The sequence below is a fragment of the Moschus berezovskii genome, chromosome 23, assembly GCF_049115385.1.
Source record: "Moschus berezovskii isolate FMDL1 chromosome 23, NW_MosBer_1.0, whole genome shotgun sequence".
Lineage (NCBI taxonomy): Eukaryota > Metazoa > Chordata > Mammalia > Artiodactyla > Moschidae > Moschus > Moschus berezovskii.
The window spans coordinates 28,010,634-28,029,517 of NC_142482.1; the positions used below are offsets into that span (position 1 = coordinate 28,010,634).

The 18,884-nt window shown below is 49.0% G+C and overlaps 1 protein-coding gene and 1 long non-coding RNA gene across 14 annotated transcripts in view; one reads left to right on the top strand and one right to left on the bottom strand.

Moving 5' to 3' along the window:
* The window catches only part of TRERF1 (transcriptional regulating factor 1), a 213,584-nt gene that overhangs the window by 9,578 nt on the left and 185,122 nt on the right, over nucleotides 1-18,884 (bottom strand). For all 13 annotated transcript variants that reach the window (XM_055406355.2, XM_055406356.2, XM_055406359.2 and 10 more), the window contains 6 exons: nucleotides 18,134-18,200; nucleotides 16,755-16,894; nucleotides 16,521-16,624; nucleotides 14,950-15,025; nucleotides 6,832-6,920; nucleotides 4,849-4,962 (listed from right to left, as the gene is read on the bottom strand). In XM_055406355.2, the coding sequence (XP_055262330.1) occupies nucleotides 4,849-4,962; nucleotides 6,832-6,920; nucleotides 14,950-15,025; nucleotides 16,521-16,624; nucleotides 16,755-16,894; nucleotides 18,134-18,200 (590 nt within the window). The remainder of the gene's footprint in view (nucleotides 1-4,848; nucleotides 4,963-6,831; nucleotides 6,921-14,949; nucleotides 15,026-16,520; nucleotides 16,625-16,754; nucleotides 16,895-18,133; nucleotides 18,201-18,884) is intronic.
* On the top strand, nucleotides 17,448-18,873 carry LOC148774121 (uncharacterized). The gene is made up of 3 exons (XR_016036100.1): nucleotides 17,448-17,498; nucleotides 18,093-18,240; nucleotides 18,409-18,873. It is a non-coding gene; the product is annotated as an uncharacterized LOC148774121 (long non-coding RNA).

Consider the following 18,884-nt stretch of genomic DNA (forward strand, 5'->3'; position numbering starts at 1 on the left):
TGGACGAAACCCTAACATGCAGGACTCTGTATCAACAAGTTGGCCATTTTGTGATGTATTGTGAAAAGGAAACATTTGGTAATATTCCAAACCTGGTAGAAAGGTAGGCAAATACAGGGCCGAGAGATGGTTATATATTATACAAGGTGCTCAAAACATTGAGAGTCCAAGTAAGAATTTGTTGAGGAGGAGGAGATTTTTATTTCTCAGGCCTGCAAATGGCATTTGTATTATGGGAAATTTACAAGTTAAAACACAGATGCTCAACAATCCAGATTTCTTCAATGACACAGTGTGTGTAACACTGAGTGTTACAGTCACCCGTGAAAGATGTTGGTGAAGGCAACACACTGAAGGCCTGCTTTGGATCAGGGACCACACACACACACACACACGCTCATGTGCACACACACACGCATGCACGCACATGCGCGCACACACACACACACTGAAGGCCTTCTTTGGATCAGGGACCACACACACACACACACTGCTAGTTTTCACAAAATCACACACACACACACTGTTGCTGCTGCTGCTAAGTCACTTCAGTCATGTCTGACTCTGTGTGACCCCATAGACGGAAGCCCACCAGGCTCCCCCTTCCCTGGGATTCTCCAGGCAAGAACACAGGAGTGGGTTGCACACACTGCTAGTTCTCACAAAATCTCTGCATATTTTTTTTCTTTTTTCTTTTTATTTTCTTTTTTTCCTTGGTTTTTTTTTTTTGGCAATGACATGCAGCTTGCAGGATCTTAGTACTCTGACCAGGGACTGAACCTGGGCCCTCAGCATTTTGGCAGTGAAAGCATGGAGTCTTAACCATTGGACAGCCAGGGAATCCCCTACAAGTTTTTATTTTTTAAACAAGAAATTTGCCAGAGAACTGACTTTCCCAAGAGCACACAGCTGGTAAAGAAGCTGAATTGAGATTTAAATCCTGCACCGTCTGATTGTAAAACCTCAGCCTCTGCCCCTTGCCTGCCTGCACATGTCCATAGACGCACATCTGTCCATCTGGGCATGGCTTAGATTTTCAGCTCAAACACAGAGCTTTTAAACCTCTCAAAACCATTAGAACCAGCTGCTCTTCTGTGTCAAAGAGAAGAGGGATGTTTCCCAGTCCCCTTGTCAGCTGCAGGTAACTCAGGCGGGGACCTGGGGGAGCTGTGCTCTTGGAGCCCTGACTGATGTCTTCCGAAGTAGTTACATTTCTCAGCTGGTTTCTTGAATTGTGCTGAATTGTGCTCCTAATCAGACCCACGGATTCACCCTGAGTGGGGTCAAGAGCCTGGGCAGGAGACAGGACGGTGTGGTCAGCACTTCCCTCCCACCTCCTCAGCAGAGCACACCTTGGCCCCCTCTTCAGCCCAAAAGGGTGGGAGAGGAAGGCGTGTGATGGTCTCAGGCCAGAAGTCAAGTCACCTGTGAGGTGAGCGATGTGCTATGCTGACCTCCTGGCCCCACAAGAGCAGTCACTCCCCATCATCCTTCATCACCCTTCTCCCCGGAAAAGTCCCCAAGCTTCGGACTGTGCTCCATCCAGGGGGAATACAGTCACCTGTCCCTTTAATAAATTACTGAGCACACATGGTCAGGAGAGCTACCCAGCTAGGCTCTGAGGACCAGAAGCAGGACCCCCTCCTAGGATGGTGCTTCCTACACCCTCTCTGTCCTTGCCTGGTCCTAGTTTTCATCTCCACTTGGCAACCTATCCTCGGGAGGTGGACTGTGGGGCTTCCCTAATGGTCCAGTGGCTAAGAATCTGCCTGCCAATGCAGGGAACGTGGGTTCGAGCCCTGATCTGGGACGACTCCACAGGCTGCAGAGCAACTAAGCCCGCATGCCCTAACTACTGAGCCCACATGCTCTAGGCCCCATGTTCTGCAATGAGAAGCCTGGGCATCACAACTAGAGAGTAGGCCCCGCTTGCTGCAACTACAGGAAGCCTGAGTGCAGCAACAAAGACCCAGCACAGCTAAGACACAAACAGGCGCTGAGTCATCTCTGCACATGGCTTTCTGTTCTCTCTAGGCTCAGAGGTCACAGGTGTGGCACAGCTGACCCAGCTTAATACCAGCCCCTGGCAAGCAATCCCAAGTAGGTGGGGTGCCTGAAGTGCCATCTTAACCTTTCCTCCTGGGTCTGACACTACACGCTGGCCCGGGCCTTTCCACCCACCCGCGAAGGCCTGCTGGCCCCAGATGGCGCCTCTGCCTCCCGTAGTGACACCGTCTTCAGCAGCCCTCCTCTGCCCAGAACCCCCTGGTTCACCCCATCTCCTCCCGGGCAGTGCCTACAGGGACTGCTGCTGTGACCCAGAGTGACTCCTACCTGGGAAAATCTGTCACTCATTCGCTAAACAAACAGTTACTGAGTGCCGATATCATGCCAGGCATAGTCCTGGGCACTTGGTAACACCCAAGCCAAAGGTCTGTCTGCCTTAGGAAACCATATCCTCTGATTTTGCCCTCCTCCAAAACATGACTCCGAACATTCCAGAATTGGAAGGGACTGTCCAGATTATCTAAACTATTGGCCCCATTTTATAGTAAGCTTAGGGGCCTGGAGAAGTCAATGGCAGCCCACTCCAGTACTCTTGCCTGGAAAATCCCATGGACCGAGGAGCCTGGTAGGCTGCAGTCCATGGGGTCGCGAAGAGTCAGACACGGCTGAGTGACTTAGCAGCAGCAGCAGCGTGGGGCCAGGTCTTCAGTTTCCCAGGCAGGAGTCTTTGTGCCCCCTTATTTACTGTCTGCCCTCTCAGAAAGCAGTGCCCTGCGTGACCTCGGGCAAGCCCCTTCCCCTCTCTGGGCCGCAGCCTTCTGCCTGAGGACGGGAAGAGCTGGGTAAGAGAGAGTTCCTGAAGGTCATATCTAATACTTTCTGGTTCTCACCTCACAGTGTTTTTAAAGACTTGAGGTTCGCGGTCAGCTTTCTCTTTGGGTAACATATGCCCTGGGGCAGGGGCAGCAGCCCTGGCTCACCCACAGCACTACAGACACAGCAAGGACTCAATTTCTTTTAGCTGATTGAACCAGAAGAGATCACGCTGCTTTTTTAAACATCAGCCACGGTTGAGAAAAAGGCTATTCAGATATAAGGCATCACTACTTAAGTTAGTCCAATCACAAGAATACTGCCATCTCTCATCAAATGAATGGTAATACCATTCTATTCTACAGATGTGTATTTTTTTTTTTATATTTGGGTCCACATATAACTTTATATACGTGTTTATATTTTGTAGCTTGGATCAAATTTTTAGTTAGGAACTCAGGCTTTGAAACCCTAATGACTCCAGGTGTTTTTACTTCCCAGAAGGCGCAATGGTTAAGAATCTGCCTGCCAGTGCAGGAGACACAAGGGATATGAGTTTGATCCCTGGATTGGGAAGAACCGCCAGAGTAGGAAATGGCAACTCACTCTAGTATTCTTGCCTAGAGAGTTCCATGGGCAGAGGAGCCTGGTGGGCTACAATCCAGGGGGTTGCAAAGAGCTAGACACGGCTGAGCACACACACATGCATGCATGTTTTTATACCCTTCTGTAAGAGGATTAGCATTTGCTTGCTCCTGAGTTTTACACAGGGGAGTCAGTCCCAGACAACACACTCACCAGCCTTTGACCATGGCTAAGTTACCAGGCTCTGCGCCTCAGTTTCCTACCTCACAGAATTGGTACGAGGAGTAAATGAGTCATTATGTGTCAAGTCCCTCCTAGTATAATACCTGGGAGGTATGAAGTGCTATGTGTAACTGTCTGTGAAAGAAATTAACCTGCATAGGTGCTAAGAACACTTATGCGTGGGATATGATTAGGAATGAAAGTATAATTATAGAATTCATGATATTTACGAATTTGAAGCCATTTCCCTAATGGCTGAAGACTGGAGTTTAGTAATCTGTTGTAAGACATAATTTCTACATACATGTACGTGTTTTCCACAAAATGCAAGATTTTCCATGGCTATGGATGCAGAGAAGAGTTAACCACAAGGACAAAAGCAATAGCCATTTCCAAAGCCACAAATAAGGGGTTTGGAGAAGATTTCGATCTCGTGACACCTTTAGTAGGTTCTTCATCTTAATCTGAAGACAACTTTGGATTTATCTGCTAATGAAGGAAATCAATATCAAGGATAAATGGTGATGTGAGGACCAGAATAATCCACACTGCTAACCAGCTCGCCAATGACAGAGGGTTCTTGGCGCCATCTAGAGGTCAAAGCTGCTCCTTGCGCATGCTTCGCAGAAGCTGTGTAAAATCCCCAACCTTTTTGGCACCAGGGACCAGTTTCATGGAAGACAGTTTTTCCACAGACAGTTTTTCCATGGGGTAGGGGGATGGTCTGGGGGTGACTTAAGCACATTACATTTATTGTGCACTTTATTTCTATTATTATTACATCAGCTCCACCTCAGATCACCAGGCATTAAGATTCTGGAGGTTGTGGACCCCTGTTCTAAGGCATGTTAGTTCTCTGGTGAGAACTATTGTGGAAGGATTGGGAAGGCCTATCCCAAGACACCAGGGTGCCTCTTAAAAACCACACACATCAAGGCTGGGACCACCACAGTTTAACTCCCCTGGTACCTACCTGCCAGAACACAAGCCAGCCCTCACCTCCTTAACCGATCACTGGGCTGCAGGTCAAACTGGAAGCTGCCCTTCCCTTGCCAAGTTATCCCAGGAAGTCAAGGCTTGAATCCTGACTGGGAACTGGCCCATCACCCACTCACCACAGCTGCCTGGCAGTAAAGCCAAGCCAAACACCAGCCACTTATGAACCTGGGCGTGGGGTGGGGGTGGGACCTGCAGAGGCAGCACCCGGGCGCCTTCACTCACCACACAGTCGTCGATGATTTCTGAGAGCCGTGTCCGGTGCTTCCGCCCCAACCTCATGATTTTTTTCCACGTGTAATAGTACTCCACACACTGAGCCACCGTCTTGGACTTCACCTGTTGGGAAAACCATTTCAAGATCAGCTCCAGCAGTGGCAGGTTGCAAGGCAACCAGTTGTCATGCAATTTTAAGTCTGTAATAGGTAGGAAGTTAACGCAGGTAAATAAAAACATGTACATGGTGGAGAAATCTCCTCCCCAGCCCTGTTCTCCAGCCATCCATTCATCCGTTCCCTCCCCACCCGGGCAACTCAGCTAGCCTCCCTTGTTCATATCTTGGGGGATGTTCCAGAATTTCTCTACATGTATACCAACAACACAAAAATATATTCCTCCCCACCATTTTGCCTCACACAAGGTAGTACACTGCATGCATCTTGACTTTTTCACAAGAGGGCTTGGAGATTTTTTTTCACAACCATCCATAGCTCCCTCCTTCCCTTTTTTAACCTACAAAGCAGCATGCTTTTTCAAATGCTTGAATGAGTTTGGCTCTTGAAGTTGCTGACCTTCAAAATCTATTTGTGAAAAATGTTCCTTAGTAATCGAACAGGAATATAAGGCAAAAGTTATGATGACAAGAGCTTAGTGTGTGCAGAAAACAAGCCTTGTCCTGTTCTCCCCCAAAGGGGCAAAGGTAAATGTGTTTTAAAGAGAAAAAATTCCTTTGTTTAATTCACAGTTCCTAAGCTTAAAGTGGGGTTCAATAATGTGAGTTTTCTGGAGGCTAGCTGGCTGTCCCACTAGGTGCGGAAAGAAGGCCACCCACACAGTGAGAGTGAAAAGGGCACCTTCCAGACATCTGGTCTCCTCCAAGTTGCCCCCTTCACACACACCTGATATACTGAATTTATACATTAGAGTTGCCCAGGGAGGGAAGATAGTGTCCCAGAGGATCCTGGTTTAAAATCCTGAATTGCCTGGCGAGCATGTCATGTGAATCCGTCATCAGTCAACAAGGTGTGGGACCTTTTAAGAAACAATAAAGCCTAGGACAGGAGTGGGTGACTCAGGACAGATGGGAGCTGCTGGAACACAAGGCAGCAAAGAGTGCAGTGGCCTCCAAGACAGAGTAAGGTGGGTGCGAATTCAGATCTGAAGATGGAGGCAAGTCAGAGAAAAACTCCACCTATTTCCGATTCTCATTCACTCAAGGCCCAGGGTTAAGGACAGAAGACAGGAACCCGGGACAACACTGAGGCCCAGCCCAGAGCCAGTGGTAGTTGTAGTCTGAGACCCTGTTCTCCTTGGACCTGAGCATTTTCACGACCTTAAAAACTTAGTATGGTTCCATCATTCATCGGTTTGCTAAAACACTGAATCATTGTAACTTTTAGCCTAAACCATCTCTCAGCCAATTAAGGCCTATAACATTTATTTTGTGCTGGACAAAATGCTATTTCATCTTGGTGACAGAACTCTCTTTTGCTGTGAGATGCTGTATATGTAACACTTTATTGCTATTATTACTGTCCTTATGATCAGGGGCCCCACAGCAGAAACTCTGCTACCGGCTAGGGGCAAGGCTCATATTTTCCCTTCTCTGGATCCCCCCTCCTCCCACCGTATTCTATCAGAAACATGATAAATCTGTCAAACACACATGAAATAAATTATATAAATTGTGAATCAGCAGCCCCAAGCTTATTTTCTTCTGATAGAATGTATAAATCACACATCTTTGTTGAGATAAAAATACCCCTCCCCACCACTGCCACATCCAGATAATCTATGCCCTCCTCCCCCACCTCCTCAACACCAGGGCCCCGCCATCCATAACAAATACCATCCTTTACCAACAAAAGATGGAAGACATTGTTTTGGTGACAGTCTTAAACCAGCAATAAAATAATTCTATATGTATCTTTAGGTGCGCAACTTCCCAAATTTGGTTTCAAGAGAGCAGTGGGGAAAAAGCATGCTTACCATCTTCTGTACAAAAATAAAGTCTTTGCTGTAAGTGGCTAGTGCTTTATTAAACAGTTTTCTTTCTAGGGAGGTCCACTTGTCCGAACCTACAACAAAACACAAATGTCATAAAAAAACAGCCCAGTTCTTCCCACCTGTAGTTGCTGGCTCACTGAGTGAAGTTACAAACTACAACTATTCAGTGTGTGACGTGTAAATGCCCACACTGCACTTCTTTCTGAACAAAACGCCAGTGCAGTGCAATGGTTAACAACCCTGCCACCCGGGTTCAAATCTTAGCTGTGGCCTTGACCTTGGCAAGTTACTGAACTTAAGTTGGTTTCTTTACCTATGAATGGGAATAATTCTGAGTGTCTCCAACTCTTAGAGGACTTTTGTGAAGGTTAAAGAAGATAACTCCCTAAAACTGTCTCTTAGTAACTGGAAAAGCGTGAGCACTCAGCAGATTTTAGTTACAGTTTTTATATAATTAGGGAGGGCAGGCATTCATGTAGCCAGTGCTCCTCGTGCGTGCTGGACTCAACAGTCTAGTGGGGAGAAAATCAGGAGGCAGTGCATTCAAGGAGATGACTGCAAGGATGAGGGCAGGGGTTGGGTGCCAGCGGGGCACAAAGGAGGAACACCAGACTCAGGGAAGCTGGGAAGGCTTCCAGGAAGAGAAAACACCTGAGTGGGGTTTAAAAAGACACAGAAGCAAGTCAGGCAAGAAGGAGATGGAAGGACTTCCCTGGTAGCCCAATGGCTAAGGCTCTGCGCTCCCCATGCAGGGAGCCCGGGTTCAATCTTCTGGTCGGGGAACTAGATCCCGCATACCAGAGCTAAAGAGCCCATATGCCACAACTAAGACTCGGTGCAGCCAAATAAAAAATAAATAAAATAAATATTTAAGAAGGAGGAGATGGATGGGAATTCTGGGGAGAGGAAGTGGCGAGTGCACAGTCAGAGCCAAGCAGTGAGAGGATACATTTCATTCACTTATTCGTCAGATATTTATTAGATATTTAGATTGCTGGGTGGAGAGGATCCCCGGAGTAGTAAATGTCAACCCACTCCAGTATTCTTGCCTCGACAATTCCATGGTCCGAGAAGCCTGGTGGGGTCGCAAAGAATAGGACACAGCTGAGCAACTGAGCACACACACGTGCAAGACACGAGGGGGGAAAAAAGCTAATCCTTCTAAGTGCTTACTATATGCCAGGTTCTAAGACCCTCAGAGATACTAGTCATTTGCTTCTACAGACAACCCTATAAGATTGATATTACTCCTACCCATTTTACAGATGAGGAAATGGAGGTGTTCAAGGAATAAGCAGTAATCTGGTATGGCTCAGCTACAGGGTTCCAGCAGAGGGAATGCAGATGAGGCTGGGAGGTAAGAGGGACCGGTTCCTGATAAACCTGCAAACCAATGAGGAAGAGGCCCAGATGTGTCAGGCTGGCATACCTGCCTCATGGATGAGCTTGATATTCATGTCAAAGTAGGATATGCAGACAATCACAGAGAATGGTCCTGGTCTATTTCCAAGGGAAGTCCTATATCTGTGGGCTGCAGAGAAGGCTCAATTTCTATGGCTGGTTAACAGAAAATTCAGCCTCATTCTAATTTTTTTAATTCCCCATATCTCTGATTCTTTGGATGGTATATGCCTGGGCCTTTGACAAGCTTCTACTTTTCAAAGCTGTAATCTCCAAACCATAGTATTTTTCCTTCCAAGTAGGACAAGCCCAAGATTTCCATTTTGCCGTGGTTCACTGAGGGGCTGAAGTATAGAAAACCTGAATTGCTTCTTCCCTCAAAAGATTTGGCCTGAATCAGTTGATTAGGTGAAACCATGCCTGGCAAGCAAGGAGGAGGTGAAGATCCTAGGATCCTTGAGAAAACATGTGACTTGGTGAAGTCAGCTCAGATTTCGGAAATAAACGCCTTCTCTTTGGGGCTCCCTGAGGGGTCCTTAAGCCAAGAGCTCTGGCTCCAGTACAGAATACACTCTCCACATCCGGGCTGGTCCAGGTCTCTAAAAATCACCACCTGACTCCCACACTCAAGGGCCATGTGGCCTTCTCAGGTCAGCACCCAGCCTCAACGGTGGGTATACTTTCTTCTACCCCACACCAAGCTCAAGTTTGCAAACTTCTCTAAAAGAAAAGCAGCTTTCAAATTAATCCTCAGCAGAAGGAAGCATTTTCCACTGGTTCTAGAGACCAGAACATCTCTGGTCGTGCAAACCATCGTGACAGGGAGGAGGAGTAGGGCCAGGGCTTTGGTGAAATTCTGCTAGAATGGATGTGAGCAGAGGAGGTCGGTGGGATTTCAGGCTCTGGAGTATTTTCATCACCATAAAATTCTTCCAACATTCAAGAACTTGGGGTCCTGGCTCTCATCTGTTCCCCTTGTCCAGAGGCAGAGACAGAAAGAATGAAACAGAAAGGATGGACCAACAATTGAACGACCACAGAGGAGTCATGGTTCCTTTCAGGTATCCATCAAAACAGTAAAAAGAGATCAGAGAGGCGATGGTGTAAGTGGAACACAACAGGGACACTGTCACACCAGTCGAGTCCCCCGACAGGCGTCTAAGGATGTTCTGTTCTGCCCCGATGCAGGTCCAGTCTGTGCAGCTCCAGGCTGCATCTCAGTTAGGAAGTTAGGGAACACTTTTTTTTTTTCTTGCTGTGCTGAGTCTGTAGCTGCGCACAGACTTTCTCTAGTTTCCGTGCATAGGCTTCTCATTACAGTATCTTCTCTTGTTGTGGAATGCGGGCTCTAGGGCGTGCGGGCTCAGTGGTTGTGCACAGGCTTAGCTGCCCCGAGGCAAGTGGAATCTTCCCGGACCAGGGATCAAACCCATGTCCCCTGTATTGGCAGGCAGATTCTTAACCACTGGGCCACCAGGGATGTCAGTTAGGGGACATTTTGCTGATGAAACCCCTCCCAATGAGATAAGAATCCTTTCTATCTTCAGCTGGACCTTATGTTTCCCCAGTCAAAGTGCAGCTTTAAACCCTCATGAGACACTCAAGGGCCATGTGGCCTTCTCAGGTCAGCACCCAGCCTCAACGGTAGGTATACTTTCTTCTACCCCACACCAAGCTGATCACTGGATTACTGCCCAAACCACAGTGTGAAGTCCCCAGGTCTGTCTACTTGTGAGATGTCCCTTCATATCCCCAGATGGCCTGCCAGTTGTAACCCCACAAAGGGAAGTCACTTCCTGGACCACCTGTTATGGGGGACCCTCAAGCCTCATAGGGGAAGGAGGCCTGCTCCCCATCAACTCTCCGGTGGTTTGAGTTTTTTTTAAAAAAAAATAATTTCTCTAGTTGCAGTGAGCAGGGGCTACCCGCTAGTTGCGATGTGTGGGCTTCTCATTGTGGGGTACAGCCTCTAGGGCTAGCAGGCTTCAGTACTTGTGGCTCACAGGCTCTAGAGCACAGGCTCAGTAGCTGAGGTGCATGTGCTTAGTTACTCCTCACCATGTGGAATCTTCCCGGACCAGGGATTGAACTCATGTTTCCTGCTTCTTCACCCCTGAGCCAGCAAGGAAGCCCTTCTCTGTTTGCTTTTAGGGCTGCTGCTCTGTGATGGGGTCTCCAGTCTTCCTGATCCTGGGGTGTTCACTCCACACAACCAGGCTCCGATTCAAGTGGGTTGCACCCTCTAGCTTTCCTCTCTGTGCTGGCCCGAACCCTGATGGCCAGGGCGGGGAGCATGTGCTCAGAGGTTGAGAGATGGCTCCTCTACTCAGTCCTAGGGTCCATGGTTTAGCACACAGGACTGTGCTGTGCATGCGTGTTTGTCCGACAGGGGTGTCCACGAACTGAGAGACAGAGGTGGGCCAGACAAGCCCATCCGTTCTCACACTCACAGTAGCAGGCTCTTTACCGCACCCTGATCACGGATCACCCATGGGGCCAAGAATCTACTCCAGGTCTCTTGGGCGGAATTCTCAGGCCAAAGTCTGGTGTATAGACATAATATCTGAATGTGCTCACCCCAAATAATGAGGTCATTGTGCTGTGATTAAAAAGGGGCAACTTTAATCAGGAGACGGTTTGCTGCGAACCTGGTTCTGCCACTTAACTCCTTCTGCAAATTTACTTCTTTGAGCCTGTTTCCTCTCTTGTGATTTGGGGATCGTGACAGTCATGTGTTCGGTCCTAAGGAGGGGCACAGTGAATGTCTCAGATCTGACCACTTGGACAGAAGATTCCAAATAAGCTTGCCGCCGTGGAAAACATGCTGTCCATGCTGACGTCCATGTGAGTGGCACTCGTGAAACCCACTGGTCCCTGCCAATGTTCCCTGTTGCATGTGTACACTCACAGTCTTACTCCAGGCCGCTTGGCACTTACACAGTCTTCCTCTCCCTGCCTCGAAATCCTCCTGTAATCCATCGAACTAAGGTTCAGCGTCTCTCCTCCTGGAGCCTGTCCGGCAGGAGCGTTTACCCCATTCTAGGACAAGGTGTTTTTGTTTTGTTTTGTTTTAAGTCAGCTCTTCTTGGATTTGGTTTCTTGGACAAAGTCCAGGATAAAAATGCAAAAACCGAGGCAGGGGGCTGCCCCCACTTCTCGCTTGGCCACCCTCTCTGAGATCATTGCTGTCTACTCAGCACGTCCCTAGGGTCAGTGGGCTGACCCCCTCCCCCTCCCCACCCCACACTCATTCATTCTCCCTGGGGATTCCTAGCCAGTGGACTATTATCAGCAGGGGTCCCTAATAAGACGATTAAGGCTAATTACAAAGAGCCTAATTAACAGGAGGAAACCGGTGCTGGAACAGTATCCAGAGGAGAAATGTTCTGAGCTTCGGTTGCTGGGAAACAGGCTCTGGATGGTGGTGAAATTTGGGACAATCTATAGCAAACGCAGGCAATTAAAGAGAGACCTGGAGGGGTGAGAGAAAGTTTGGGCACAGTGTCTTATAAAGAGGGCCTTTCTGTCTTCCTTTCAATCTTTTAAAAACTGTTATTGATGCTGTCACAGAGGTTACATAAGAAAAACATGTTCATTGCAGAAAAAGGAGGACTTCTTTTTACACCAGATCTTCATTTCGTGACAGATTTTCCATGATGGGTGAAGGCTGAGTAATTTTTTTAGGGGTGCATGTGAACTGGGTGATACCAAAGTTCCCTCCTATAGCAAAAGGCAAAAGGCAGGGAGACCTTGGTCTGAATCCAGAACCTGAGCTTGTACACTAACCTTCTTCTCTCCAAGCGCCGTGTCAGGCCAAGCAGCAGAGTGCATAGTAACTTGGTTCCTGCCCTTTGTGGAGGTCAGTCTCCAGCTAGCAACATGGGCTAAGAATGCCTGCAAGGTGACTTCATAGCTGTGCTTCTTTCAAAGTATTATCTGGAGAATATAATTCTGTCTCCCCACCAAACCGGGGCAACTTCCGAGACAGACCAGCCTCCCTCGATGAATGGGTATTTCCTCCAGGTCTCTCCCATCTCTGGAGTCAGGTCAAGGTTCAGGGCCCTGTGAGCGCTTGGGCTGTGGGGGGCCCATATGAGCCTCTGCGGAACTCTTGCCAAGAGTCCCAGGGCCAGCTCTGACGCCCCTCCACTCCGTGCCCATCTGCAGGAATGACTGGCTCAGTGGAAAAACCAAGGATGCTGGAAGTCCTCTAACCACAGCCAGGCACCCTCGCCCCCTTTACACTCCCCTGCTCCAGCCTTCTCCACCCAATCCAGCCGCTGACTGGGAGCCACTGCAAACAACAGCTGCCCACACATGGGTGGAGGCTGCGGAGAGAAAGCTGGGCCAGGCACTTTGGTGTCAGTTTGAGAGCCCTGAAGGCCACGGCAACAGCGCCACCCTCTGAGGATCCTAACAGAGCTCCTCCGGGTTTGCCAGCCCAGATCTGCGTGAGCAGCGCCCCCAACCCGGGAGTCTCTTCTGGGCCCCAGAACTGGCCGTTCTTCCCTCTTCTTTCTGAACTGCTTGGGGTGGAATGGGGTGGAAGGGCAGTCAGGAGTAAAGTCAGGGAAGTGATTCTCAAGGGCCCCTGTCTCTGTCTCCCCCAAAATTTAGTCTCCCCCCGAACCCAGTTTTTCCACCTTCCCTCCAGGGCACAAGCCAGGGAGGTCTGACCTCTCTCTCTAAACAAATGGGAGTCTGGAGTTCAACCCTTCCAGCTGTGTCCGACTCTCTGTGAACCCCTGGACTGTATAGCCTCCAGGCAAGAATACTGGAATGGGTTGCTATTTCCTCCTCCAGGGGATCTTCCCAATCCAGGGATTGATCCAGTGGATCAATCCAGGGATTGTCTCCTGTGTCTCCTGCTTGGCAGGCAGATTCTTTACCACTGAGTCACCTGGGAATCAAAGTCCTGTTTCAATGTTTTTGTTTTGTTTAGGGTGGGGGTAGTTTCCCCATCTTTTTCATGTCACGACACACATTAAAAAAAAAAAATCACAATTGTTGCTTGGCGCGCTGGAAAGAACCAGAGGGGATTTAGGTTCCAGATGAGGTTGCTCACTGCTGGAGCTGACCTGCCCCAAGGCGTCGGCCACCCCAGTCACCCTGGGGGCTGAGGGCAGCCACAGCAGATGGTTGGGAAGTCTCACCCACTAAGCAAAGAAGCTTGACACAGGCTCCAGGAGGCTGGACGGCCTGTCAGGGTTTAACGGGCAGCAGATGACGCTGGGAATTAAGAGAGGATTGAACTGTTTCCACAGCAGATTAGGGAGAACTCCCACATCTTCTAACTACACTCAGGGAAGACACCGAGCAGGAAATGCTGGAGACGACATTAAGAAACTGGCTCCTTGAGGCAGACAATGGAGGCGGGGACAGGGAGCCCTCTGAGAGCACCATGGTATCAGTAGAACAGCCCTCCCGAGGCCACATCTGGCCACCTGGACCAAGGCCTAGAAAAGGCACCACTGAGGTGCCCTCACCCAAAGGCCACTGAGGCAGTCAGCACCTACCGTGCAGGGTCCCCTCAGGTGCCAGAGACACCTTCAAATGAATACCACCAAGGGGCACTGGAGGATCCAGCCCTCTCTGAAAGAGAGAACCTGGGCAGGCTCGCGGAGACGCCAGAATAGACAGGGCTGCCGGTTAACGGAAATACAGATGCTGACTCCAGCTTCACTTGTCCCCACAGGCTCCCCAACCTGTCTCCCTGTCTTTTCACCATTCTCACCATATTCAACTCTCTAAGGTGTGTGCTCCTTCCCTCTTATTGGGACGCCATCATTAATTCACCAGCTTCTCAGACAGTGTACCTGCGTGTGTTTGTGTGGATCTATGCATACATGTATGTATACTTCAGTGTATATGTTCATGTGTGTGTGCTCAGTCATGTTCGACTCTTTGCAACCCCATGGACGGTTAGCCCACCAGGCTCCTCTGTCCATGGAATTCTCCAGGAAAGAATACTGTAGGGGGCTGCCATTTCCTACTCCAGGGGATCTTCCCGACGCAGGGATCAAACCCGAGTCTCTTGTGCCTGCATTGGCAGGTGGATTCTTTACCACTAGTGCCACCTGGGAAGCCCAAGTGTATACATATAGGTACATGTAAACATGTGCATGTACGTGTCTTTCTCTTGCCATTCGTGTGACCTGTGGTTTAATGACTGCCTCCTCCTCAGACTCTGAACTGCACAGGGCAGGGCTGTGTCAAAATCTGTCACTGTCATTTCCTCATCTTAAATTGTTCAATAAATGAATAATAATGGTTACTAGAATGTGCCAGGCAAGAGGCTCCATATGCTCTATCTAGTCTTCACAAAATGCCGCAAGGGATGGAATATGAGCCCCACTTTACAGGTGAGGAAACCAAAGTCGAAGAGGGCCATGGGGAGCAGGTAAGATTGGATTCCAAAGCCGAGGGGCCACTGTGAGTTGCTCCACCCTCTGGAGCTCTCCCGATGCCACACGCGGGGCCCCTGTCTGCTGTTGCCCAGCTCTTAGCACACCCAGGAAGGGAGGAGACAGACAGATGCCCCACAGTGACCAGTCGGTGGCCACAGCTGCCCCACTGGCTGTGCCCCAGAGGCCCCAGGAAAACAAGCACCACTGAGGACAGAACGGGTGCTCTCTGTTAGTAAACAGGGATGCAAGCAACATGCAAACAGGGAGCCCCGGCAGGGCTCCTGGCACCTACCGGCATAGTGGTAATTTGCTAAAGGATGACATTTTAACCTGACTGGTTTCCGCAACAGCAGCATTTCCAGAGCAGCCTGCAGACCCACGGGAGAGAAAAGGCGAGAGTCATTCATGGGGCTCGGAAGACTAACTATCCCACAAGGAAGATGAGCCAGCATGGCAGGGCCCGAGGTGGGGGTGCTGGAAGGAAAACAAGGGGAGACTCCCCTATTTGGGGTCCCCCTTCCAGTCAGCACCCAACAGGACTCGTCATTCTAATATCTCCCCCGCCCATGCCTGTGGCTAGCTAGTCATGTCACAGAAACACAGGTGGCAGCCCAAATGCCACTCCTTCCTTGGTGAGGGCCCCGGCTTCAGAGATATGGTAGGGCCTCCTATGAATGGAGGCTGAGTCTCTGGGGAAGGGTTCTGAGGAAATGAGTGGGTGACTTGGAACTGTTTTTGCAGAAAAAAAAAATTACACGTTTCATTACAACCGAACACAAACAGCTGTATTAGTAATAACTGTACTGCACATTGTCCTTCCAGGGAGCCTCACTAAATAATCTATTCAAATCTGCCTCCTTCAGCCTTGTTGGGCACAAATGGAGTTGAGTAGTGGATGGTTTAGGGGCAGAGCAAGGTCCGGAATCTTGCTACTCCAAGTGCGGTCCATGGGCCAGCAGCCCGAGCATCCTCTGGAAGCAGGTTACAAATATAGCACCTTGGACCCCAACCTCCTGAACTGCTTCATTTTAACAAGCCTCTCCAGGGGATTCGTGTGCAGAAGTCTGAGAAGCACGGCTCTGCAGCACTGATCTTAAAAGGTCAAGGGGAGTTTTCCAGTGTTCTAGAGAATCTCTAAAGGGTATCAATAATCTTGTGAGAAGGTAGTACTAGGACATTTGTTTGCTTATGCATTTTCATAAACTTACAAAGCAGGAGGCTAGCTCTGGTATAAGAGTCATGTATTTACTCAGGGGAAAGCTGAGGCTAGTGACGTAGTGCTCCAGCCAGGGGTCCCAGTTAAGCAGGCAAATGATCAGCTCTGATTCTGGGATTAGAGTCCCAACATCCTGGCCTGGGTCTGCCAGAGAACTGTGTCAAAAGTGGAAGAATGACACCAGATGGTGTGCAGCAAACATCTCCCTTTGGTTAAGGCAGCAAATGGTTCTATGGACATCAAATTCTGATTTCCATGGAAGGGAAGAATGAAGAGCAGAGAATGACAGGCTTTTTTAGGCCAAGTCTTGCTTCAGGAAGGCCTTCGACCTCCACCATTGCAGACCTGTTTCCTGATGTGAATTACAAGACTGCTGAAAAGAAATTCTAGTTTCCCAAGACAGATGTTCAAATCATTATCACTGAGGAACAGATGTGTACACAGCAGTCCAACCGGAGGTTTTCTTGTAGGCTTTCAAATCCTGACCTAATCACTGAGATAAGGAATATGAGAGGATACACTGACTGGTCATCATCTTATGAGTTGGTTACATGGACGTGAGACAACACAAGAACTTGGGGAAATACTTTTCAGAATTTCCACATGAAGAGAATGAACTGGGAAGCCTCCTTTTCATGGTTCCTTACCATCACATCACCTTTGGCCTCGAAGAGAGAGTGCAAAGCAAATTCAGAATTGGTCCCTCCACCTGGCAACGCACTTGAACAGCATAAATTCAGGAGATTCTCCACTGTTGGGAACAAAGACAGGGCACTGCATCAGAGAGAGCTCAGTGTCACCAGGACACACTGATTCTGGAGCCAGAGGCCCCCGGGAGAAATCCAGCCCTTCCTGCCCAGTTCTTCCCAGGCTGTCAATACCTCTTTGCTGGAGGTCGTGGTTTTCCAGCTCTGGCCAGGGCTTCCATACTAGTGTGGCCCTGTGTGTGTCCTGGGCCAGAGCAGAGACATCCTGGAGTTCTGGGATCTCCGCTTGGAATCGCAAGCCAATGTTGATGCGTCTTTAAATCACAAGAAGAAAAACAACAATGTGGTCTTCAATTTGAGACCAAAGGTAACTGTCAGGGACTTGAAAATGAAGGAAACCAGTTCCTTCTGTAAGAAGAATGCAAGGGCATTTCCTCACAGTGTGATCCGAAGATTCCAGGCATGACTTTTTCACTGGGATAAAGAACAGCTTGAAGATTGGGGAGAGATGCCACAGGAAGCAAGGGAGAAGCCTGGCTGGGGATTCTTAGCTCCCAAGAGCTGGGGAGGGGCTTCCCTTGTGGCTCAGCAAGTAAAGAATCCACCTGCAATGCAGGAGACCTGGGTTCGATCCCTGGGTTGGGAAGATCCCCTGGAGAAGGGAAAGGCTATGCATTCCAGTATTCTGGCCTGGAGAATTCCATGGACTACAGTCCATGGGGCTGCAAAGAATCGGACACAACTGAGCAACTTTCACTTTCACGGCTGGGAGAGGGAGGGTGCTAATGCCAAGGGGACAGCTTGGCCAAAGGTACCACTTGACCCAATGGAACAAATACAAAGTCCTTATTTTATTTTTATCCTTTCAGGCCACTTTCACATAAACGATCCCGTCTGAACCTCACAAATGCCTGTGAGGTAAGCAAAGCAGTGATAAGTATTCCCACTTAACAGATGAGTTAACTAAACTCTACAAAGGTTAACTTGATCAAGAACAAATAACAAAATGGTGCTGGAATCAGGTTTCCTAATTCCTGACTCAATCTACTCACCACTCTACGATCTGGCCTCTTTTGTGTTTATCCATGAAGAGAAAAAATAAAATTTTTTTTCTCTTCAATCATACCCCCCAACTCAAGTATTCAACAAGCCCATTTAGAGGCCCAGCCAAGAATCTTAGGGAGAGGGTAAAGGAGCAGGGTGGTGGGTGGAGCCTCCTAGGGAGCTAGGTACTCTGAGGGAGATGTCACTGGGGACTTTAAGGCCTGTGGCCCCCAACCAAACTGGCTCATGGAGCTGGAGATGGGGACACTGAGGTTCTCCATATATGAGGCTCCACATTTTTAATGTCTTTAGTCCGTAGAAAAGGCCTTGAAATACTGGAAATTATAGGGTAACCATCATACTTGAGAAATACCACGATCCTACAATTTCTACAACTTCTTGCCCAGTGGCCACTTGGCCCCCAGAAGTACTAGCTATACTTCTTAAAGCTCCTCCTCCCTTTTCTAGGTTGAGGCTTCTGTTCTAAAGAATAACTGGCTCTTCCTTACGGTTCGACATCAACGGTCTGCTCTCCAGGCCCCGGGGTGACTGTCAGGTTGCTGCCATCGATGCTGTCTGAAGCACAAAAATCAGAGGTCACTGGTCAGCAGAGAAGGTACTGAAGAAACTAAATAAGCAGTTACCTGAACAGTCATGGTAGGGCCCCTCTCCTACCCAAACCATGCAGGAGTTACCCCAGCAGTCTCTGAGGGGCTGGAATGTGGAGCAAGGTGGCTTAGGGCTTCCCCATTTCTTAACACCTGGCTTCCCTGGTGGCTCACAGGGTAAAGAATCTGCCTGCAACACAGGAGGCCTGGGTTCGATCCCTGGGTTGGAAGATCCCCTGGAGAAGGGAATGGATACCCACCCCAGTATTCTTGCCTGGAGAATCTCATGGACAGAAGAGCCTGGCGGACCACAGTCCATGGGGTCACCACAGAGTCAGAGACAACTGAAGCAACTTAGCGAGCACACACACTTCTCAGAGTAAGGAGAGGCCAGCTATCTCTCTGGTCTACTACTCTTTTTCCTTTTATTTAGCCTGAACTGTGCAGCTTTCAGGATCCCAGTTCCCAGGCCCGCAGTCAAACTTGGCCCTTGGCAAATGAAAGCCCCAGGAGTCCCAATCAATGGACCGCCAGGGAATTCCCGTTAAGCTTTCCTGTTCTATGACATTCCTCTAGCTCTAGAAAGAGATCCTGCTACAGGCCTTGATCTTTACACCGCGTGCTAAAATGTGGAGGTGCGGTCTTGCAGCTA